The sequence below is a fragment of the Triturus cristatus genome, chromosome 8 (assembly GCF_964204655.1).
Source record: "Triturus cristatus chromosome 8, aTriCri1.1, whole genome shotgun sequence".
NCBI lineage: Eukaryota > Metazoa > Chordata > Amphibia > Caudata > Salamandridae > Triturus > Triturus cristatus.
Genome location: NC_140591.1, coordinates 1,320,599,008 through 1,320,624,612, shown reverse-complemented (window position 1 = coordinate 1,320,624,612; position 25,605 = coordinate 1,320,599,008). Strand labels below are relative to the sequence as shown.

The 25,605-nt window shown below is 42.3% G+C and overlaps 1 protein-coding gene across 1 annotated transcript in view; it reads left to right on the top strand.

Annotated features, from left to right (window-relative positions):
- Nucleotides 1-25,605, top strand: part of LIPI (lipase I) — a 165,059-nt gene that overhangs the window by 121,939 nt on the left and 17,515 nt on the right. The window contains exons 6-8 of the mRNA XM_085623039.1: nt 5,045-5,212; nt 10,626-10,721; nt 22,165-22,276. Of these exons, the coding sequence (XP_085479165.1) occupies nt 5,045-5,212; nt 10,626-10,721; nt 22,165-22,276 (376 nt within the window). The remainder of the gene's footprint in view (nt 1-5,044; nt 5,213-10,625; nt 10,722-22,164; nt 22,277-25,605) is intronic.

The window sequence follows — 25,605 nt, the reverse complement described above, 5'->3', positions numbered from 1 at the left end:
AAGGTGTCGGTAGACCTCGAGTGTACGAGTGAAGAGGTTCGTAACATCGCCCTCTCTTTCCTCTCCGATGTCTACCTTCCTATATAGGGCTGCTAAGCCTTCGGGACCTTTATCGTGGTATCTTTCCTCATACGCATTCAGGGCGTGATAACAGAGCCGTACGACGAAGTGTCGTCTGCGGCTGTCGGCATACGAGTTATACACGTCTGTTATATACTCCTCACTTTCTTTTCGCTCCACCAGTGTCCCTACTATCTTATCAATTCCTGCTCGTTCATCCTTTGTTAATCGATTCATTCTGGTGGACTCTTTCTTTCCCATCTCATGGTCATCTAGCGTTGCAACCGACATTGGGTTCAGTACAAGAGGCTCAGCCGGCGCGGAGGCCGTGAGGACCGAGGCCCCTGTACTGCTGTCGCTCGTGTTCGGGGGTTGTAGGTGTTGCACTACTGACTGGGAGGGTGCATATGGAGGGGGCATGTAAATGATCGGGGGACCTAACAGTAATTCATCACTCGTTCGCTGCTTGGAGGATAACTCAGGGTAGAGCAAAGAAGGGGTCCTAACAGCGTACTGGCCTGAGGTTTCGGGCTCCTGTCTTAGTTTAGTTTCCCTTCTCTCCTTTATGTCTTCTTCTAACTTTCTAGCGGCAAGGTGAGCTGCCTTTCGTAATTCCTTTTCTGCTTTTACTTCTTCCCTCTTTTTCCGTTGCGTTGCTTCTTTGCGCCACATGCCGATACTGTCAAGCATAGTAGGCAGAGCTATTTCTAGCGCTTCTATCTTATGGTCGTCGAAGGATCCCATCAGTGGCCACTGACTCTCGGGGTCCTTCTTAGTATATTTATGCCATAGTTTGGTATAAGCTACGGCGACTAGTCCATATTTAGTGAACATGTCCTTATTAGGGGTGCCCTCCAGTGGAGCCGGATGGTTCACCTCTAATAAGCGGTCCGGGCAGAACCAACTACCAATCAGTGGGGAGAAGATAGGCATGACGGGTTTCAACGGGGACAAAAGTCAGCACTACCTATCTTTTCACTGCTTGCAAAGACTAGACAGAATATCTCTATTCCTCGTTATTTGTAAGCAGAGAATACCTCCAAAGAACCAATATCGAACAACTAGTGTTCGGACAATCAATCAATCAATCAATGGGAGATAAAGATAGGCATGACGGGTTTCAACGGGGACAAAAGTCAGCATTACCTACCCTTCACTATTTGCAAAGACTAGACAGAATATTCCTATTCTACGTTATTTGCAAACAGAGAATATCTCAAAAAGCACTATTCTCCAAAACAATCAATGTTCGGACAATCAATCAATGGGGAGATAAAGATAGGCACGACGGGTTTCAACGGGGACAAAAGTCTGCGTTACCTACCCTTCACTATCTGCACAGGGAGAGAGAGTGTATTTCTACTCCTCCCCGTTTGTAGACAGCGAATATCTCAAAGAGAACAATCAATGAGCACAATCAATGAGCAATACTAGTATTTCCAAAGCTTTCAACAATCAATCAATTATTTCGCATTTTGTCGTGTATCACGACCTTACCCGGACCGCGTGGACAGTTTCTCGTCTTCCGCCTCCAGCGCCCGATCGTCCTCTACTCTCCGTATTTGCCGCGGCACTCCTGATGGTTCCCAGTCAGGACCGTAGATCACTCGAGAGAGGTCTGCTCGGAACCAGTGAAGTTCGGATGATCGGCTGCCAGACGAGGGTCTATTGGGCAGGAGCTCTCCCGATCGTTGCAGTCGTTCACTCTGTCGTCGGGACCTCTCCCACTGGATCCACGTGTCGCTGATGGGCCCCACGTTTGGGACGCCAATTGTTAAATGGTAGCGGCAGTTTCAGTCGATAACCTTTCAAGTATTTGCCCGGCGGTAATCGCCTCTCATACCACTCGATAATTTACCAATGAAAGAGGCAGGCGCCGGAGACTGGAAGGCAGGAAACAAAGTTTTATTCCGTCGGAGCAGAACACATCAGATCAGACAGCAAGGTATCGTCACGAGGTGCTCTAACCGCATCTCTGAGACCTGGTCTCTTATACACCGGTTTATTGCTTTATTACACATAGTACATTCTTGAGATTCTCTTGATGCCTGAAAGAACATCCCCTGAAGCCCCGGCTCAGATCCGATCCCACACATAGTTACAGTAGAGGTTCCCACCCTACCCGCAGTGGGAGATGGCTATCGCGCAGCAGGGAATTCCGCTAATTCCCGGGGGTGTGTGCAACCGGCCGGGTCTCAGGGGGTAGGGGCTTTGATCTACTGTAATCCCTTTGATGCGGGGTGTTTCCCTTACAGTAGGGGCAATAAACTGCATCCGCAGGGCTAGGTGATGGCCTGGGACCAGTTCGGACAATGGGGCGCAGAGGAAGGGGTTTATCAAAGGAGAGGCATGACCATGTATGGGATGTCGGTCGGATGTGGTTCCGTAGCAGGGTCGCGCAGAAGGAGAGGGTTTATGGCCTGTATGAGAGAGCGGGGGTGGCCGGCGCGCGGGGGATGCTCGCAGCGCCAGGGGAAAGCGCTGGCGATCGAGAGTGAGCGGGGAGAGAGTGGGGTGCCTAAAATGGCGGCCGTGCATTTGCTGTGCGTGGCGCTGGGGGGGGGGGAGGCAAGATGGCGCAGATAATGTTCAGTTTGCAGGCTAAATTTCCACAGTTCCAGTGGCCTGGAAGTAGTCCATGATCATTCCTCTATATAAGAAACAGTCTCTGGACCCCTCTCTACCCTCTAACATTCTATCTCGCTTCTTCCAGCAATATCCAAAATTCTTGAAAGACGGTCAATATACAACTAGCAGGCTATGTGAAGAGATTTAGTCTTCTCCACCCCACTCAATCAGGCTTCTGCGCCTGGCAGGTTACCTTTCAGGCATGCGCCGGGGCTCTCCTCGGAGTAGCTGCATGCAATATAAATGTCAATAGCATAACTTGTTTGGTGACTCAGTATGTTTATTTAATCTGTGAGCACTATTTTCTTTCATTATTTTTGTCCTACTACAGACATGACATGCTTTTCTGCAACAGTTTTTAAGATGTGCGTGAGGCACGTTCAGGTTCAAGACCGGCAGCCGATCATTTCTTTTGATATGTGCGGCTGCCAAAATTAATTAACACAAACTCACTAATGATGCCTGCGGTTCGCAGCCCCCCATCCAGAGTGGCGTGCTTTAGGTTTCAGCATGTCGCCCGCTTTCAGATTAACAACATAGGCGCACAGTTTCACATTAACACAGGCCCCCGCTTTCTTTGCAACCGCACATTTATGTGCAAGTGCAACTGCTTTTTCTTTTTTTTACCAGCGCAAAACTTATTTTGGGCTTTAGCTGCATGAGCACCGCTGGCCCTGCCCCTTTCTTTAGTAATGCTGCACATATGCTTAACAAGCATTTGCAATGCAATAGGTCTTGCATTTGCAAGGGTTTCAGCTATTGGTACTGTACATGACAATGCCTTTTATGTATGTGTTGGTTTCTAAAACAGATAAATTAAAGGCATTGTCATTTACAATGTCAATAGCATAAACTCTTGCAAATGCGAGACCTATTGCATTGCAAATGCTTGTTATAAATTGGTGTGGATCTCCTTATTGACTCATGTGCATCGTTTATTGACTATTGTGTGTATTTGAACCTCGGGATTGCTAGAACAAGCCCCTGCCCACTCATAAGGTAACCCCTGGACTCTGTGCATGCTATACCTCACCTTAGTATATCCTATAAAGAGCCAGCTTCTTACACACGTTATATATCAAATCTCTCTGTGTCCAAAATAGCACTCACTTACTCACAAACTCACCCACTCACTTGTTAGTAGATAGGGTTTTGCATCAAAAACCATGGGAAGTCGAATGGGAATGCCCTGGTACCCCCAAGGAACGCAACCACTGACGTAGAGCAATGCAAAGCAGTGCTTTCCACTGTTTTGCTTTAGTTTCATGCAACATTCTAATGCTAAACAAGTTTTTCACTGAAAAGTAAATAAAACAATATGTGCGCAGGTTTGCATCATTTTTGTGATGCAATCCATGTGGAAAATGTTTGTAAATCTGGGACAATATGTTTTATTCAAGTTCATAACATTGTAGACAAGCTATTAGCTTCAGAGTGTTCTAAAAAAGAGCAGAAATGTCTGTATTTTGCATAGTTCTATTCCATAGAAGTAGATACATTATTTGTATTTTCAGACCTATGTAATTGATATTAATGCAACATAAATCAGTGTTGTCACTATTCCATTAGAGTAAATTAATCAACCACTTTTGACACCCCAACACCGGCCCCAATGTATTGTTCACCACTTCCGTCAGCTAACATAGTATATTGTATTCCAAATGTTGAGATTGATTAGGTAATTAGCAGGACATATTTCCTTTTTTTGATTTTAGTGTAGGTGTTTTCTTTCTTTTGATGGTTCTGAACAGGATCTCGGTACTGAAAGAGTAAACATTTCTATATGATTGTTAATCATGCTCCTAAAATTACCTAGATTATTTTTGTTTTTTTACATATATACATGCTATTAATGGAAAATAAATAGTTGTTTTTAGTATTCCATCGGGGTAAATTAGTGAAGTACTCTACATATGTATTGTAGGCACATTTCATTCAGTACACAGTGTATTGAGTTGAGATAGATTATGAAATTAGCAAGATATATTTCTTTTGTTGATTTTGTTGTGGTTTCTGTAATTTGATGTTTATAAAGAAGATTTCAGTACTGAAACAGTACACATATCTGTATTATTTTTATTTATGTTCCCTAAAAGTATCCAAAATATTTGTATATCTGATATATGTATATATATATGCTACTAAAGGGGAAAACGGTGGTTTGAATTATTTTCAATTAATTAAGTTGATTAAGTACGAACATCCACCACTCTATCCATATGTAATGTTGCCTCATTTCCTTCAGGTAACACATTATATCATGTTACAAATGTAAAAATCTGATTAAGTAACTTTCAGGAGTGTTTTGTTGTGTGGATATTGTTCTGTATGTTTATGCTTTCTGTTTTATAAACAGGATCCCAATACTGGAAGTGTGACCACCAGCGATCTGTTTTCTTGTATATATCTAGTCTCAATCAAAGCTGTGACATCATCACATACCCGTGCGGCTCTTATAGAGACTATAGAAATGGGAAATGTGCCAACTGTGATGCCTTCCGCCCACTGACGTGTCCAATATTAGGTGAGCTGCTGGAAGTGCACACGCACATGTGTATTAAAGATTTTTAATGTGTCAAATTTAATATGCACATTTTAACTTAGTTATTACATTTCAATCATTCAGTAAATGTTACACGTCATAACAATACATATAGTGACTCTTTTAATCACTATGCTTTTAAGAGAACAGGTTTTGTAGTGTATTCAATGTACCAAAGATTAAAACGAAAGGAAAGAGGCATTCATTGTGATTCCATGAAGACTGGGTCAGTGGCAGATTTTAGGTTACTAAAGAAAACAAGGTTCACCCAGTCTTCCAGCAGGGACTGGATACAAAGAGTAAATGCAAAACAGTAGTTCACAAGAATGTATTTTAGTATTCAGTTATTTGTTTAGTGGTACATGGACACAGGGTGAGGCGTATCAAATATGGTCAGTCAGAAATCGGTGTACACCAGCACATCAGACTGATCCCATATATCCTCACACTACTGTGGTATGCACATTATATGAAAATTATATTCCATCCATTATGTACATCAGATATATATACAACTGTGTCTATAATAGAAGTGGTGCTGATGGCACATTGAATGAGGTATTGAGGTGAATGAGGTGTTCTTGTGAAATTCATAGCTGGATATATAGTGGAAAATGTAACTTCCTCATTTAGCAATAAAGCCCTCAACAATTAAAAAATGTCCGCAAATCTTTCAACATAAATTCAACATACTTCCAAATAACTTAGGATGCACATGTGTATGTTTTTGTCACCATAAACTCACATAAATACGCCTTTAACAAGTTGATTGGCCTGCAGTTAGGATGCAGTAAGGATGTGTGTGTTTTTTTCACCATAAACTCACGTAAATACGCCTTTAACAAGTTGATTGGCCTGCAGTTAGGATGCAGTAAGGATGCACTATTCCTGTTCGTGCTGTTGCACACTTTTAACTATTACTGTTTATGCCTCCTATTTCTGATGTTACGCTGCCCCGGCTGTTGCCTCCCTGAGAACAGCACCTAAAACAGCCTGCGCAGCCTTTCCCAGTGCAGGTGGCCACTGGCTTGCCACCTGATCTGTGGGTGCAGTCATCTACCCGAGTGACTGCACCCACTAGTAGTGGACGTCTGGGGGTGTCCATGGGACTCCCTTTACTATCTCCAGAGGGTTGCCCTTAGGGTTCAATGACTGTGCACACCAAAGAGGTGGCACACCTCTTTATGGTGCACAATCAGTGCATCTCCTGAAAGTCTCTTTGCCTCTGTGCCCACATCCATAATATGATGTAGCCTCACAGTATTTCCCTCATTTGCATGGGGCTACACTCCCTGGCAAATGAGGAAGCAAACCCTTTGGGTAGTGCCGGTGTTACATCTGCAGCTCCTTCTCTAATACCAATGTGCCCTTGTGGCTCAGAAAGCGGAGACACATTTCCAGGGTGCCCCCGGGCACTTCACATAATACTGCTCCTGGAATCAACTTGCTTTAGGTGGCAATTACAATGTTTAGGGCAGTTCCAATTGTATCTGTTATTTAGGCTCTTTAATCTCTGACTACTTAATAGTTCTCACACAATTCAGCTTCTAAAATGGTTTAGTGTAGAGGCCAAGAAAAAAAGATGTTTATAACATGCAACTTCTGAATGATTGCCCTTCCTCCCCTTCTTAAATGTAGGTGCAAGTCGACATTACTCCATGAATTAGATTTTATTCACTGGCTGTCATGTCATATTTAGCAGAACACCCCCACGCTATGGATTTGGTCCCTACTTTATCTATGTTGGCTGCCTCTTGTGTGTTCTAACCCGGCACAATTTAAATACCTTTCTTAGTGTAAACACTGAACAATTAGTCATAGCAGCTTGCTGACCATTTGCACTTAAGGGGCTGGGCTGTTTTGCATTTAGTTTAGCACACCGAATGTCATGTATCAGTGTTCAAAACTGCAAAGCATATAAGAAGGAGTGACATCTTGGGAGCTTCAGTAAGGACAAGGAAAAAGAAGACAGTTCTAACTAGTGACACACACCTGTATTCTTTTGTTCTTCCCTTGAGCAAGAGCTCAGCCCCTGCTTCCTCTTCTACTTAACAAGCCCATGAGGTTTACCCATTCTTTCCTCATCTGGAGGGATTCAAATTTATGTTTTTTTCAGAGTGATAGGTAAGTTTTTGCATAAGGGTAAGGCATCCTCTTACTCAAAATTGTAGTCCCTGCTTGAAACAGTATGAAAGTTACATTATTTATTTATTTAGTTTTGTATATCACGAACTTGCCCCGAAGGGATCAGAGCACTTTACGAGTTAGCACAGTGGAAATTATACGAGTTGCAAAAACAGTAAATAAAAATCCATAGTAACGCTATATATGACATACTATAGACAGTAGGATATGTAAACAATATAGCAGCAATTGCATGAGTTACATACAGAGAATATAAAAATACATAGTAACAGTCTATAAAAGAAGTATACGATAGACAGTGGATATGTAAACAATATATAGTTCTGAGGTAGTTATAGGTAGTGTGTTACGAAGGTGGAGAGAGTAAAGACACAGTTTTCCCCTAGGTGGTAGTGCTCAAATTTACATGGGGGGTGTGGGGTAGGAGCATCAGGCAAATCAGAAGGTTTAGGGAAGAGGGTTTAGGTATTTATTGAGCAGAAGTTTAGGTTCCTTCTTGAAATGAGGGAATAAATGATTGTCACATAAATCCTGAGACAGCGAGTTCCAGATTCTGGAAGCATTCCCAGAAAAGGAGCGGGTGTGGGATTTTTCTTTCATAAATGTTTTGGAATTAGGAGTAGACTGTAGGAGCTTCAAAGAGGTCTCTTTTGTCCAGCATTTAATAGTTTGTTTGCAAGGTAGAGAGCTTTACGGGTTATGCAGGAAGTTTTGGTATACATCTTACCTCAAATTGGTAGGCAGTTGAGTTGGTTTAGAGTGGGAGTGATGTGGACAAAAGGACTCGTCTGGCCGCTGCGTGGAGTGTAGCTTTCAAAGGGGATAAGTGTGTTTTTGTGATACCCATGATCGTTGCGTTAGCATAGTACAGCTTGAAGAGGACTAAGAACTGCACCACAGTCTTTAGGTCTTCAATGGGGATGAAGGGTTTGATTTTTTTAAGGTGTTTTAATGTGTAGAAGGCACTTTTAGCTGAGGCATTAATATGTTCTTTCATATTCAGGTTTTTGTCAAGTGTATTTCCCAGAGATTTGACAGAGCTGGAGATGGATAGTTTGCAGTTTAATGGACTGAGGTTGTCAAGCCAAATATCTATGGGAAAGGACTTTCCTTTTGGTTGGGTGAACAGGAGTTTGGTTTTACTGGGGTTGACCTTAAGATGGTTGTTAGTCAGCCAAGATTAAACAGTGGCGAGAGTGCTGTTTAGGTGCGGGATGTGTTTAACTGTAGAGTTGGGTGTCATCTACGTATAGATGATAGGCAATTCTGGCTTGTTTCAGTATCATTGAAAGGGGTTCTATATTGAGGTTGAATAGGGCAGGAGACAGGATAGACCCACGATGGACACCTTGTGAGACTGGTGTTGCTTTTGAGGAAGAGTTGTTTAGTTTGATTAGCTCTGAGCTTTGGTTCAGGAAAGAGCAAACCACTGAAGGACATTTTAATTGATGCCTACACATTGTGAGTGGGTGTTTAGGAGTATGTCATGGTTGACAGTGTCAAAGTCAGCCAAGATAAGGAGTACTAGGAGGTGGGTCTGCCATCATCCTGCGATCTGTGTAGATCATCTGTGATGTTCAGTATTGAAGTCTGTGTACTGCAGCCTTTCCTGAATCAAGATTGCAAGGTGCAGGGCAGGTTGTACTTTTCAATGTGGTTGTTGAGTTGCGCAAACACACATTTTTTGAAGGTATTGGCAACGAGGGGGAGGTTAGCCATAGGTCTTTGCTTGTTAAGATTGTTCTGGTTGGCACCTGTTTTTTTGATGAGGGGGTGACTTGGTCGAGTTTGAGGGAAGGCGGCATGAAGCCGCTAGATAAGGAGGAGTTAATGATTTTGGTCCATGTAGGATAGATGATGTGACTGGGATTTTTGACAAGCGCAACAGGGAGGGGGTCAGAGATGTGCCATGTCAGCTTCATGCAAGCAAGTAATTTGATGACTTCTTCTTCAGGGATATAGTCGAATTCAGTACAAGTTGCATCATTTTTCAATTGGAAGGGGTTAAGGTTGGTTTTCTGATTGCTGAACCTGTCTGAACCTGTGTAAACCAGCATCTGCGTCTCTCTCTCTAACTGGGTATGAAATTCCAGCTGGTAAGAACTAAATGACACCTGTGTCAGCAGTGAAAGGGATTTCATCTATAGCATCTATTCTGCCCTCAATAGTTGGGAAGTTCTAGTAAGCTTCCATCTTTAACAGTGCTCCCTTGCTCTCCAGCTGGGTTCATTGCAATAGAAATACCCATAGATACATACATACATTTAGAGGCCATTTTGCAGCCTTCCATCCTTGTCGCAAACCACATTCACTTACTTCCCACCAATATTTGGGGTGTGGGGCATCTTTGGAAAGGAATTTACTCTGTCCCTTGACAAAATTCTTGCCCTTGACAGGAGGATTTGTCTGACCATTTTCAGTGTGGGAATGGGCTAGGAAAATGTTTGTGAATACCTTCAAATGTAAGAGTTTGTGGGTGTTTCCAAACTTTCTATTAGATGTTCATTCCGGATCACCAAGACCACACTCTTAGTAAAAAATCTAATCTTTCTGAATATCATCATAGATAATAATATGAATTAGTAAATGAATTTATAATTGCAAGGTCACAGTTTGGGAATATCTTTCACTTGTAAATGAAACTATTGTTATATGTAAATTGAACATAAAGGCACAACACACTTTGAGAATCAGACCCATGCTCCCTCATGCAGGGTTCATAATTTCACAAATACACTTTGAAAGAAATTATAAACATTAAACAGGACAGTATGTATTTAGAGGTCTAGTATCTAAGGGACAACAATTCTTCATTCACTGGTGGATTAGTACACCTTGGGGCATTGTCACAATTGGCTGAGCTCCTGTTTTTTGTGTGGGAGGTGTCTAAAGTTTAAACCTATAACTCGGAATATCTCTGAGTTTATGCATGAATTTAGACAGAACAAGTTGGAAACAGAAAGAGGCAATCCATGCTCATTGTTTTGACTTGTTCTGTTTAAAGTTCTTGCACTAACTCTGAAGTTCTGAGTTAAATGTTTAAACTTTAGACACCTCACACCCAAAAAAACGGGCTATTGCCCCAGTTATTTTGATTGTGCATATTGGTTCTGTTGATCTGTCATACTAATTTCTTATTCATTAATTTTAAAGGGAACATTCATCATTTAGATTTGTTATGGTTGATTTCTCATTCATTTGCAGAAGTTAATGCTATGTGTTGCTATTTTAAATATTTTTTTTATTGTAGGTTACAATGCTGATGCTTGGAAAGACCATTTTGTACTAAAGAATCCTCCAGTCACCAAAGCTTTTTTTGACACAGCCAAAAAGGAGCCATTTTGTAGTAAGTGACTAATCATTTCAACTTAAAAACTTACCTTACAAGGAGGGTGTCATATTATGCAGCTTGATCGGATATTAGTGATAATTTTTAAGAAAATTGGTCACTGCATCCCTTACATGGTTTGAAAAAGGTAATCGGGATTTCACTGGTAGAAACATTTGTTCAATTCATGTACACAACAGGTGAGAGTCAGTGGTGGTCTGCACAGATCGGGGGTGGCGGGGGCTAAAGAGAAAATAAATAAAACTTACCTCCTCGCCGCGTCTTGTCTCTCCTCTGTCATCTCTCCACGTCGTCGCTCCACTAGGCCGGAAAAGGAACCACCCAGGCTCCCTTAACCAATCACAACGCTGCAATGCCACGTTGTGATTGGTCTGAGCACTGTGGTTTGGCACTCAGCCAGGGAAAGGGAGCCTGGGCATGTTCTTCACCCAGGCTGTAATGCAGCCTGGGTGGAGAACATGGAAAGTGCGCATGACTGGCTGGCCCGAGAGTGCCGGCCAAACAGTCCCTGCACACTTACAGAGTGTCCAACACTCCTTCCCCTGCTCTGAGAGCAGAGCAGCCTGCCCAGACGCCACAGCAGAAACAAATAAAATGATATTAACAAGTTATTATCATTTTATTTTTCCTTTATTTACACTGCTGAAAGCAGTGGGGCAACGCTCTTCCGCCTTAGCGGAGGAGCTGCCACTAATGAGACTCTGTAACTGACAAGTGTGACAACGTTATATCTCATTATTTAATGAGGGCTTACGCGAATTCATTGTGCAGTATTTACCTGCTTCTAAGGAAAATGATAAAGAGACATGGCTTTGTTTTATATATTGATCTAACTGCTCCCGTCCCCAATGGAAGGAAGCTTGGAGGACATGCATTTGGGATTTTAGTCACTTCTTTGTCTGTTGATAGTTAATTTTGAAAGAGTTCCTAGATTTCTGTTCTTTTTTTTACCATGGGCTTCAACTGGTTTGTGTTTCTGTCTCTTTTTTGCACCTCTCCCTCTTACCATGGCAATATTCCATTTATTTATTTTAGCAATTTATTAATTGTTTGTAAAAATACTTTGTATTAAAGAGCTATAGTAGTTCTATTATAGTCTATTGTAGTGAAGCATTTATATGGAGCATACTACGCCTATAACGGGTGCTGAAGTGCTTTCCTACATGAGTAGCGTGCTACACCATGTTGGTGTTGTTTTTGTTTTGATCCTATGTGGGAAGTGTTTCCATATCGTGCATGATGGCCACCCAGGTGTGGTTTTCGTGTTGTGTGATGCAGTGCATAGCAGTGTGGTGGATGATGAAGTGTGAAAGACAGATGCACAGTTTTATGGTTTCCAGCATGCTAGTTACTTTGAACAGCTCTGCAGGTCCCTTTACAGTATTTAATTAAATATGGCGAGCTTAGCTGGTTACTGCACTGGTGTGGCCAATCTGCAATTGTGTGTGTATTTGTGGTCTGGAGCTGGCATGGTTGGAGGGACATAGAAGTGGAGAGATCTATTGGGATGGACATTTGTAATATTATCCCATAGCTGAGCGTCTATGTAAGATGTAAAGAAGCAGTCAGACTGTATAGATATTTGGGACTTGCAGTTAATGGACTGTATTAAAGTCCTATAAAATTGTTCGGTGCTGTATGACAGATCTCTTCAGTTATTCCATGCCTGTTCATTTGGTGATGTTTGGCTATACAGTGCTGATGATGGATCACCATCATAGCAGATATGTCTTATGTGAACTTAATAAGTATAAGTTACAATTTGTTGCTGATTGCTGCATATTATGTTTTTTTGCACTTTTGTGGGCTATAACTTTTAGATATAGAACTACAAAACTAAATAATGCCATGGTGAACCATTTGTCAGTCCTTTTGCTGCTTACCTTCAAATAAAGCCAGTTTGCAGGTTGAGTTGTTTGCAGTTTGTGGGCTGTAAGATGAGGATTGCGCCTAAGGGTGCAACTGTATTTGGGCTCAGTTGCCTGAATGCTGATGGTGTAGTTATCTAGGAAATATCCAGGTTTTCAACTGCCTTCAGAAGTGTATATGCACCTGAGTGCTTTTAATACTGGCTAGTAATGAGTTCCAGAGCATGGCTGTTTGTACTGAGAAAGCAGTGCCTCCCATAGATTTCATATGGTAAGGTGGTATGATGATTAGTGGTGCAAGCCTGTAGCTCAGTGTTCTGTTTGGTTTGTATTGCTTGAATTTAACTTGTAGGTATAGTGGTGCTTTTCCTAAGGTATGATCTGTGGATAATGCTATAAATGCACATAAATATAAGATGAAGATTTACATTCTGTTCCATTCTGTGGTTTTAAACATTAACTTTTTGTAAACGTTGCAGTCCTTGTGAACTTGACAACAGTTGCAAAGTTTGAAAAACAAAACAAATAATTAAAATTAAGGTAGGTGTATATTTTATCATACTTAAGTAATTCAAACACACGATTTAAAGCTGCAGCTGATGCCTTAGTCATTCTCTCAACAGGCATGGGCTGTTTCTGCATGCCCAAAGCATACTCGTAGGACATGTCTTTATATATCTTGAGTACAGACAGCTTTAGCCATTTGTTGACAAAACCTATTATTTTGAATACTTTGCATATACTAAGAGTGAGCTTTGGGTTAGCTCATTGCTCATTATTGGATGGCTTTGGTGCCTGTTTCAATTGTCTGCAGCTGATTCATTAGCTCTTCTCCCTGTTCTTTTTTTGTTTATCCTGCCTATTTTGGTCTCACAATATTCTAGTTTGATGAGTTGTACCCTTCACTTCATACCTCAAGGCACTCTCTGTTACAAACAAACTACAGGTTACACAGACTGTTGTGGCATTTCAAAATCTCAAACAGCCTCCCCGGCACTTGTCACTCTACAGTGGCTGCCCTTAATCAAGAGGATTCAGTTTAAAATGCTCTGTATGGGTCACCGTGCAAGGGACAAGGAAGGTCTTCGTATTCTCCACCACCTGATCAGTCCATACCGTCGCAATACAGAGCTAAAATCCAGCAACCTGAGTCTTCTCTCTGTCCTCGGGGTGAGTAAAGCCAGATGCGGTGGACGCTCTTTTGCATACCTTGCTCCCAAACTGTGGAATACCTTACGTCTAACTCTTAGGCTGAACGCTAATATACTTGGAAACAACTCAAGACCTATCTGCTTGCCTAAAATCGTTGTACTGAGCCTGGTAAACCTTAAAGCCCGTTCTTGGTAGCCATGAGCTCAATGGATTCTTTTTAATTGAATTTAAATTTGAAGGAAAGAAACACATGCCCCATGGGAGTTGTTGTGTTTCCTTGCTCTCTCTCTCTCTCTATCTTTTCCTCTTCCATGTATCTTCTCTCTTCACTCCCATCCAATTCCCCACTGCTCCCTTTCCAATTTTCAATTTAGCTCACCGTTTGTTTTATATTTTTATATTTTCTGTGGGCCAAGCAGCTGCAAGGTGCTACTGAGCCCTAGGTCTTTCATTCCACCCCTTCACCTTACTTCCTATTGTAGCACGCACCACTCCCCATCTTGCATTTAAATATATATATATATATAGAGGAGGAGCTGAGAGACTGCTTATCAGGACAGATCTCCTAGCAAACAGATTAATTCACCAGCCTGTGATACCGGCACTGATGACGGCCACGAAGGCCAGAAACGCGTCTGCCATTGTTTCACGGACTGTTTAGCTAAAGCTGGAAATTTTGCTCATTAAATTCTTTTCCGCATCCGGAGCTGTGTCCTGCTTGCTTTTGTGTTTAAGGTGAGCGTTGGACTGTATATATATATATATATATATATATATATATATATATATATATATATATATATATATATATATTATCTACTGGCGGTCGCCAGTAGATAGTTATAGTTAGGACCATGTTTCCATAGGAAATCCGCAACATTCCATTTGGAATAACTTTGGCGCCGGTCGACGAATCCTCGCGAAATTTTCAAAACTAATGGGGCGCTACGCTCCGCTCCTACCCTAAAAGTCTCGCGGGGATTCGTCAAGCGGGGGCTGAGAAAAAAGGGGGGTCCCAAAACGCGTTTTCCCCATGCATTTTTCCATAGGACCTTTAGACACAGCTACAGCCCGAACGGCTGAACAGAGTTACTTGAAATTTGGCAGAGAGGTAGTCTACAGGTCAAGGAAGTGCCTTTTGTAGGTCTGGTGTAAATCTGTTCAGTAGTTCCTGAGAAAATAGCATTTAAATCAATATATATATCTGTGGCAGCGCTCCGTGCGCTTACCGTGCGCTTACGGTAAGCTTACCGTACGCGTACGGTGCCGTGCGCGAGCGCGATTCTAATTGGCTGTTAGATCTTAGTAAACATTCGAATCGGTCGAAACCAGGAAGTGTCGGCCGCCATTTTCTCTCTCGCACTCTGAGGGGGGGAGGAAAAAGAAAGTTGGATAACATGAAAAGGGGCAGGCTAGACAGCTCCTAACCACCTAGCCTTGGTTAGGGTGTCCCAATAGAACCCCCAATGCCAAATATCCACATTTTCCCTCCCCCGTGTGCAAAAGGTGGCCGTAGGGCACCTTTTGTGCATTGCATATTTACTTATTGAACATTTAATAGATAACCTTTCACAACGAAGCGCATAATATGTCCTCCGTCTGCGGACGGTGCGCGAAGCGCATCGTGCTTACATGGCCCATCCAGCGTAACGTGGGCACGCGGTGTGCGTAGCGCACCGCGTGCCCACCGTGCGTGCACGGCACTAACTGCGTAAAGTGGGCGCGCGGTGCGCGAAGCGCACCGCGTGCTCACTGTGCGCGCACGGAACGAACTGCGTGAAGTGGGCGCGCACGCCACGAACGGCGTAAAGTAACTTAGCATTTAAAAAACCGTACAAATTCACTGAAAAAACCATAGGTTTCACACACGTTATAGTTAGGAATTAGCATTTAAAAAACCTTGCTAATTCACTGAAAAAACCATAGGTTTCACACATGTTATAGTTAGCTGGACATTTCACTCGTGAAAAACCATTGAAATTCCCCCGTTATAGTTAGTGCAGGCAACTATAACTCACGCGACCGCAATCCTCTGCTGATGACATATGTGTCTTTATGAAAAAAATATTTGTAATATATGTATAGCTAAAATTTAATGGAAGAAGACATGGGCAAATAAGTGTCTAAATACAGTATTAGCATCAGCAGAGGATTGCGGTCGCGTGAGTTATAGTTGCCTGCACTAACTATAACGGGGGAATTTCATTGGTTTTTTACGAGTGAAATGTACAGCTAACTATAACATGTGTGAAACCTATGTTTTTTTCAGTGAATTTGCAAGGTTTTTTCAGTGAATTATATATATATATATATATATATATATATATATATATATATATATTATCTACTGGCGGTCGCCAGTAGATAGTTATAGTTAGGACCCTCTTACCATAGGAAATCCGCAACATTCTATTTTGAATAACTTTGGCGCCGGTCGACGAATCCTCGCGAAATTTTCAAAATAGGTGGGGCGTTGAGCTCCGCTCCTACCCTGAAAGTCTCGGGGGGATTCGTCAAGCGGGGGCTGAGATAAAAGGGGGGTCCCAAAACGCGTTTTTCCCATGCATTTTTCCATAGGACCTTTAGACAGAGCTACAGCCCGAACGGCTGAACAGAATTAAATGAAATTTGGCAGAGAGGTAGTCCTCAGGTCAAGGAAGTGCCTTTTGTAGGTTTGGTGTAAATCTGTTCAGTAGATTCTGAGAAAATAGCCTTTAAATCAATATATATATCTGAGCCAGCTTACGGTGCGCTTACGGTGCGCTTACCGTACGCGTACGGTGACGTGCGCGAGCGCGATTCTGATTGGCTCTTAGATCTTAGTAAACATTCGAATCGGCCGAAACCAGGAAGCGGCGGCCGCCATTTTCTCTCTCGCACTCTGAGTGGGGCAGCATAAATGAAGCCCAAAAATGTCTAAACGGGCAGTATATTGAGATCATAACCACCCAGCAGTGATATACGGGTCCCCAAACAACCCCCAAGGCCAAAAAAAAAATTTTTTTTTTTTGAAAAATCGCTGATTACGATTACCGTACGCGTACGGTAAAAATTAAAAAAATATATATATTTATCCACACTCTCCCCACCCCGTGTGCAAATGGTGCCCGAAGGGCACCATTTGTGCATGGCATATCAGACATATGAAAATAATAAAGAATACATTTCACAACGATGCGCATAATATGTCCCCCATGTGCGCACGGTGCGCGAAGCGCATCGTGCGTACATGGCCCATCCTGCATAACGTGGGCACGCGGTGCGCGCAGCGCACCGCGTGACCACCGTGCGTGCACGGCACTAACTGCGTAAAGTGGGCGCGCGGTGCGCGAAGCGCACTGCGTGCTCACTGTGCGCGCACGGTGCGCGAAGCGCACCGTGCGCGCACGGAACGAACTGCGTGAAGTGGGCGCGCACGCCACGAACGGCGTAAAGTAACTTAGCATTTAAAAAACCGTACAAATTCACTGAAAAAACCATAGGTTTCACACACGTTATAGTTAGGAATTAGCATTTAAAAAACCTTGCAAATTCACTGAAAAAACCATAGGTTTCACACATGTTATAGTTAGCTGTACATTTCACTCGTAAAAAACCAATGAAATTCCCCCGTTATAGTTAGTGCAGGCAACTATAACTCACGCGACTGCAATCTTCTGCTGATGACATATGTGTCTTTATGAAAAAAAAATATTTGTAATATATGTATAGCTAAAATTTAATGGAAGAAGACATGGGCAAATAAGTGTCTAAATACAGTATTAGCATCAGCAGAGGATTGCGGTCGCGTGAGTTATAGTTGCCTGCACTAACTATAATGGGGGAATTTCATTGGTTTTTTACGAGTGAAATGTACAGCTAACTATAACATGTGTGAAACCTATGGTTTTTTCAGTGAATTTGCAAGGTTTTTTAAATGCTAATTCCTAACTATAACGTGTGTGAAACCTATGGTTTTTTCAGTGAATTTATATATATATATATAAACTCCACTGGTGCCTCGGTAAACCCACCACCTCCAAATCGAAGGGCGCGTCGGCGTTTACGGACCTCCAAGACTCGGTCCAAGTATGCCACAAATTTCCACAAAAAGGAGAGTCGACGCCTTGTCGTTCAGTTAATCCACTTTAATGTCAGCTGATAATGTCAGACGCGTTTCGCCTGCCCAGCAGGCTTGCTCACTAACATTGCAATAAAGTTTTTCCATCATTTTAACTGAAAGTTATGCCGTGTCCTGTGAGGACTACAAAAACATAAAGGGTGAAGACATATATATATCTTTATTATCTACTGCCGGTCGCCAGTAGATAGTTATAGTTAGGACCGTGTTTCCATAGGAAATCCGCAACATTCTATTTGGAATAACTTTGGCACCGGTTGACGAATCCTCGCAAAATTTTCAAAATAGGTGGGGCGCTCCGCTCCGCTCCTACCCTGAAAGTCTCGTAGGGATTCGTCAAGCGAGGGCTGAGAAAAAAGGGGGGTCCCAAAACGCGTTTTCCCCATGCAATTTTCCATAGGGACCTTTAGTCCAAGGTACAGCCCGAATGGCTGAACAGAATTACTTGAAATTTGGCAGAGAGGTAGTGCTCAGCTCAGGGATGTGCCTTTTGCATATATCGAGTCAATCTGTTCTGCAGTTCCTGAGAAAATTGCAGTTAAAAGCCCATACATATCTATAGCCGCGCACCGTGCGAGCACCGTGCGCGCACCGTGCGAGCACCCTAACGTGCGCGAGCGTAATTCTGATTGGTGGTTACATGTTAGTCAACGTTCGAATCGGTCGAAATCAGGAAGTGTCGGCCGCCATTTTGTTTGTTTTCAGTGCGAGAGTGAAAAAGGAAGGCGGCGAACGTGAAAAGGGGGCAAGGTAGAGAGTTCCTGACCCCCTAGCCTTTGTCAAGGGGTCTCTAAAGGACCCCGAAGGCAGAAATTTTTTTAAAATTTTTTTTTTAAAAAAATTGCGGGGGTGCGTGCACCGTGCGAGCACGGGGAAAAACCAAAAAAAAAAAAAAAAACTAACATTTTTTTTTTAATACGTAGTTTATTGTAAAATAAATATATAAAAAAAATAATAATACATACATAACTTAGCATTTAAAAAAACGTACAAATTCACTGAAAAAACCATAGGTTTCACACACGTTATAGTTGGGAATTAGCATTTAAAAAACCTTGCAAATTCACTTATAAAACCATAGGTTTCACACATGTTATAGTTAGGTAGATATTTCTCTCGTAAAAAACCAATGAAATTCCCCCGTTATAGTTAGTTCAGATAACTATAACTCGTGCGGCCGCCACTCTATCACAAGGATGATGTCATCAGTGATGTCATGAGTGATGCCACTGAGCATATCATGAGTGATGTAATATGTGATGTCATCAGCAGTGGATTGCGGTCACGTGAGTTATAGTTATCTGAACTAACTATAACGGGGGAATTTCATTGGTTTTTTACGAGAGAAATATCCACCTAACTATAACATGTGTGAAACCTATGGTTTTTTAAGTGATATATATATATATATATACTTTTTGCAGGGGTCGGACAGCTGGAAAGTGCTACTAGGTCGCTTGGGTCGCTTTTTCACACTTTGTGCAACTTCTTTTATCTTTTTTTTATTTTGACTGAGAGGAAGGAACCATGTTGGATCAGTACATTGAAAATGGCCACCTTCATCACGACGCACATGTGCACTCCTGTTACAACACATTGCGCACATCAGGGGCTTTTATGTAATGCTTTTTCTTTCATTGAAAAAAAACATTGCAACGCTGCCAGCCATGCGTGTGTCTTGACGCATCCACATGCAAGCAATTGGAACAAAATTGGCTTAGCATTTTAGAGCAGATCTAGTAGTTTTGCCAATGCTTGTGTTCAAGAGAACTGAAAACAAAAGGGCCGGGTCTGTTCAGACGGTTAAGTAACCTCCCCTGAGTATCATCTTTTGAGGGGATTGGTCCTTTTTTCCTCTACACATCGATTCGGAAAGGGAATGGTTTAGGGCAGGTTTGGTCTACAACATTAAAGGACATTACAGGCAGGTGCCTTAGGGCATGAATACAGATGACTAGAGGAGGACTCTAGGGGAAAGGAAGCCAAAAAATGCAGCAAAATATATTTTTTTAATCTTTTTCTTCAAAAACCCTGGCAAGGGAACTGGAGCAGGGCAAGGATTCCGCTACCGAACACCTTAGTTAGACTGAGTACTTCCTGCAATGTTCATTGTTTCAGTCCGTATGTACATTTGGAGATACTCCAGGGAGGGCTTAAATTAACCCTTGATAAAGGCAGCTTACAGTATCCCTGGGTAAATCTGGAGACCAAACGGAGACATTTATTTAATAACGCAAGGGATAGTAGGGCTCCATCTAACTCCTTCTCTAAAGATCATGGAAACACAGAGAGGGAGGAGATTACTCTTATATACATGATTGGTTGGCATGGTCAGGCACCCAGTTCTCATTGCCTCTCACACAGCCCAGATTCGAGCCTGTTGCTTTCCTATCCTGCTGCTTTCCTATCCTCCTGTTCGCATCCCCTGTCATCTGCTTTTCTTCCAGAGCCTGTCTATCCATGAACCAATTCATCCTCCATTTGTTAGCGGCTCCGGATCTCCCGAGCGCCTCTGAAATTCCGAGTCCTGAATATGATGTGTGCTTGGAGCACAAAGTGTCACAAACCAGTTTTTGGTTAAATTTGTGTGCGAACAAAGTATAATAATATTCAGAGTAAGGCACTAGGAGGGTAGCTTCCTCACCAGAAAGTAACATTTCTCACGCACACTTCCCCTTGCAGGTGTTTCATTATTGCACATGCACCAAAGGAAGTGCATAGCAGGAAGTGGCCAATTTGTGACCCCGCTGTCAGTGTGATGAAGTCTTGGGAGTGCAGCATATCCTCAAGCGTGAGCTGCACACTCAAGCTGCAGCACACAGACATTACGAGGTGTCCAGTGTGCATCCGTGCTAGAGATATTCCTGCGTCTGGCTGGTATAGAATCACACTAGTCGGACTTCATTGCCAATACAGTAAGCCAAAGTCGATCCTGGAGGGCCGGGTCCATGCCAGATTTTGGTTATTTTAAAAATCTGGAATGGATCCAGTCCCCCAGGACCGATTTTGGAGAACCCTGCAGTAATCTAAGGGTGCTTCAGGAGTCAGCATTGAACCACAGTTTAAAGGGAACTTCAAATGCAAGCATGTACAACGCACGCCTCACATACACTGTTATTTTTAGTGGGTTTCCTTGCGTGGATAGTATACACTGGTAACACCCCTTTCCTCAGACATTCTTACCTTTTCATCTTTCCAGACAAGTACACAGTCCTGGCTGACATTCTCAATGAAGATAGTCTGGTCATTAGCAGGTCTTCCTCCCAAGGCACTATACACTGACACCCTATCCTTACCTGCCTGACCATAGTCTGTACATTCCCGAAGAGAAGCTAACACCGTCCCATTTTCGTTCTGATTTATAATGGCAGCTACCGAAAATCCTGCCTGGGACACTACACCATGCAAGCACATTGTTACTGAATACGTGCAGTGGAGGAGAATGGCAGCAGCTAGAGTGCTTGCTCCTCTCTGACAAAGACCTTTACCAAAACCGAGTTCACTCCGCTTTTGTAAATAGGGAAGAACACGATTAAAAAGAAGATAGCTGATGAGCGGATCAGTAAAAAAATAATAGAGAAAAAATGTAATCAGCATCTGGCACCATCAACACGTGCCTTTTCATGTCGTTTACAGGTATTGCATTTCCCCCTAAAATCAACATACATTTCAGTCTATGTTTTCATTTCGTGTGATCCCTTTCTTTTCCATAGTATGGTTTTTCTCTTATTTTACCTCATTTTCCAAGGCAAATTTTTAGCATTGTTTTCACACGTATTTCGAGGCAACTAAGGTAAGTTATCCTGCTGTGATACTTACTACACAAACTATTTTCACTCCATGATTTGTAGGTTAATTAGCTAAATTGTCCTTGCTTTTAATGTTCCTGGAAGAGTTTACAAAGCTTGTGCGACATCTCCACAAAAGCCCTTGCGTCAAGATTCTTGTAACATTCAGAATATTGAGATGTGCTGTGATACCACACCCTTTTGATTTTCCACAGACACATTTTGTCAGGCAAAACCTTATGAAATGTCTGAGGAAAGTGCCCCAAGTGTGGGAAAAACTTGCTGAAATCAGTTTACACAGATTGGCATGTAATCCCCCATTGCCGAGGGGAAGTTGTGCAGTATTTAGCCATATCAAAATAACTGAGTATCAAATGTAGAGTTTTTGTATTAGAGTCAGTGGAGGTCTAAGCAGAACCGTTTGCTGAGTAATCATTGCATCCAGAAATCAAGAAAAGGAGTCACTCCGGATGTTGTGCTAATGTCAACATTTTTCAAATATTCTTTAACAGTGTTCCACTACTTCTTGGACATTACTTCCTGGAACAAAGGTGTTAGAAGAGGCTACATCATTATTAAATTAATGACCAAAGAGGGGCAAACGACAGAATCAAAAATCGATCAGTAAGTTTTAAATAATTTTATAAACAGTGTGGTTTATGGCGTGCGAGGTTGGAAACGTATGGAGTGGCACAAATGTTTTTGGGTTCATTGTATGGTACAGGTACTCCTTGGGTAAGCTTAGTCTTGCATGCATGTAGGGACAGTGACTATGCAGAAGGTTTTTGCATAAGAGGTATCTGAAGGCGCTGTGTCAGCTTTTGTTTTACCTGATGCTTCTATCACGCTCCCTCTTACAGGTATTCTCAATACATTACAATGCAAATAATGTTAGCGTATCCAAATAAACTCATTTGAATGCGTCCTGCAATAGAAAACGGACGATGCGCCTGATCTCACGCCTGCTAAGGAGCAAATAAGTCTTAGAGACAGACGTGTTGGCCTTTCAGTAAATTTGTGTCATTGACGTTCTTTGACAAACATTATCAGAATCCTCCAGGATGAGAAAATAACAACTCAAGGTGTCGTTCTCACAAGAGGATTTCAAGCTCCTAAAACAAATACAGGCTTTCTCTGTTGATTGATTCCACATGCTCTTTTTTACTGTAAGTACAATGTTTGGCGTCTGTGAACTCAGATGCCAATAAAAATGTTAGCCCACATTCCCCTGTAAGTCTAAATATTGACTTTGGCAAATATACCTGGTAAGCTCTGTCTCAGTCTGCACAACGTTATGAAATGAAATATGTATTACTAATACACAGTAATACTGGTAGTTGTTAAGGCAGCTTGTTCTTACTGGCATTCCCTTAAGGGTTTTTTGCAAATGGTAAATCCTGCCCCATAGTCTTTGTTTTCCCGCATTAAATTCAAATACTTGAGTTTCACAAGCTACCAACGCAGGGTATGTTAGCCCAAGGAGCATCAATCCACTTGGTTGATTATTTTTGCAATTTTGCATGTCGATGACTATTTTGAACATGAAAGGAAACATCTTGCAATTTATTTAAACATTTATCTTTCAATTGACTCACAACCTGCTCGGTTTCCTTCAATCTGTATTCCAAGTATACACTCTGCAGAAACCTCCCTTTCCCCATAAACAGCTGCATAATGTTTAACCTTCACAGTTCTCCCTTTAATACCCTGATTCTTCTCCATCTCTTCGAGGCCCTTGATACTCTTGACTCCACACCAGTGTTCCACCCAAACCAACCCATCCCATCTCATCCCAACCCATCCCTACCTTGGTTTCGCAAATTCATCCCTCATATTTTTTTCATCCTATCTCGCTATTTCAGTCTCTGTCCTCTCCCCGCCCCCTTTGCACTTCATTGCATTGCAATATGTTTACTTCCTTTGCTTATGCTGAAGTCATCAAAACAGAAATCTTTTTTTTTTTTTTAAACAATTTGTATTGAAGTTGAAAACACAGTCATCATTTCAACACAATATCACTTTGCCATTGCAGGGAAATACAATTTAACAATACTCATGGACTGTGTACATTCTTTACTTTGGGAGGCTATAGTTCTGGTCGTCCCTGCATTGCCATATCTGCTGTCGGTGAGGTAGAAATTTCCCCTCTATAGGCATTCCAACCACCCCATTTCTTGTCCCAATTCTTGGGGCAGCCCCTCAATTTGTAGACCTCCTTCTCCGCTATCATGCATCTATCCATCTCTGCCACCCAGCCAACTGTTAAGGGCCGTCTATTAGATCCCCAAAGCATCACTATTGCCCGTTTTACCAGCAGGTACCCGAGTGCGACCCATTGTTGCTCTAGTTCTGTCAGATCTGTGGCCTCCGATATGTTTAGGATCCCCAACTTTGTGTTAATTGGATCTGTTTACCCAATGTGTCTTGCAATTTCTTGGTTGCATTACCCCACAGAGGGCGTATTTCGGGACAGTCCCACAAGGTATGGTAAAAGGTGCTTTCCTGGCGGCAGCCTCTGAGGCACAGTGTGTCTGCACGACTGCCTATTTTAACCAGTAGCACCCCAGGAAGGTAGGACCTATGTAGAATTCTTAGTTGTATGAGGCAAAAGCAGTGGTTTATTGCCCTCTCCCTGGGGGACATTAAAACTGCCTGCCAGTCCTAGTCATCTATTGGTCCCATGTCCACCTGCCAACGATCACGAAGAGTCTGAAAGGAGTCAGGTAGGTTGTTACAGAGTTTGCGGTTGGTGCAGGAGGTAGCCTTGGTCAAGAGAGGTTCTGAGAGCAAGCAGTCCTCTAAAGGGGAGGAGTCTGGTAAGGAAGCTAAGCCCAGAAGCAAAACAGACAATTTTAATTTAAGAGATTGGATTATTATTTGGCATTGGCGGTTTCCTGCCAGAAGAAATAATAATAACAATAATTTGTCAGGGCAAATCCCAAAGACACTAAATTAACCTAAACTCAATCCCCTAGTTGCTACGGCATAGAGCAGTCAGGTTTAATTTAGGGCAATGTATAAAGCATGTAGGCGGTACCAAAACAGCAATAGAGTCAAAACACCAAACAATAAAAACCCTAAAACAAATTAGAAACATAGATTCAAATTTAATAAACAAATTGAGAGCAAAATCATAAAAATCCAATAAGATGAACACCTCTGATATGAACTTTTACATTTTTGTGTAAAAATAGCACCAAAAAGCACTGAGCACCAATGATAGTCTAGAGGAGCGGTAGACGAGCAACCTATGTACGATTTCAGTACAGCGGTGGCACATGCATTGCATACACCAAACCGGTTCATCCTGCTCAAAGATTTAACCTTCTAACTTAGAGGCATATTTACGAAGGGCTTGCATTGTCCTTGCATGACAGAGTTCATTGCAAGGCAACAGAAGTTCTTTATTGGGCTTTACAAAGCCACGCACGGGCTGTTTGAAATGTAATGCAAAGCAGCGGCTTGCTCTGCGTTGTGTTACGTTGTGTTGTGGTAGGTGTTCCATGGGTGGAGTAAACGGTGTCCCCAGGCATCCACCCATTAAATTTGAAGCAATGCCAGATTTACTAAAGGTAGTAAACCTGGGATTTCACCAAGCTAGTGACCTTACTATGGAGAGGTGTAAGAAGCAGAAAGACATTTATTTCTCCTTGTTTTTTCCTCTGTCCAAATGTGCTGCATTATGCAGTACACATAGAAAGAGGAAATTGCCTCTATGGATTGTTTTATACAGGAAGGCATCCATTCCTGCACAAAAAAATCCTGGTTATAATGCATGTACCCTTGCAGCATGACGCAAGGGTGCCTACGTTGATGCTATACAACACACAGTGCGCCAATGCTAGGAAGGAGCAGAAGTACACATATCTTGGTAAATAATGCACTGTTCTTCTCTCTCCATTTCATGCAACACAGGGTAGAGACTTTGCTTGCTTCCTTGTGTTGTGTGAAGC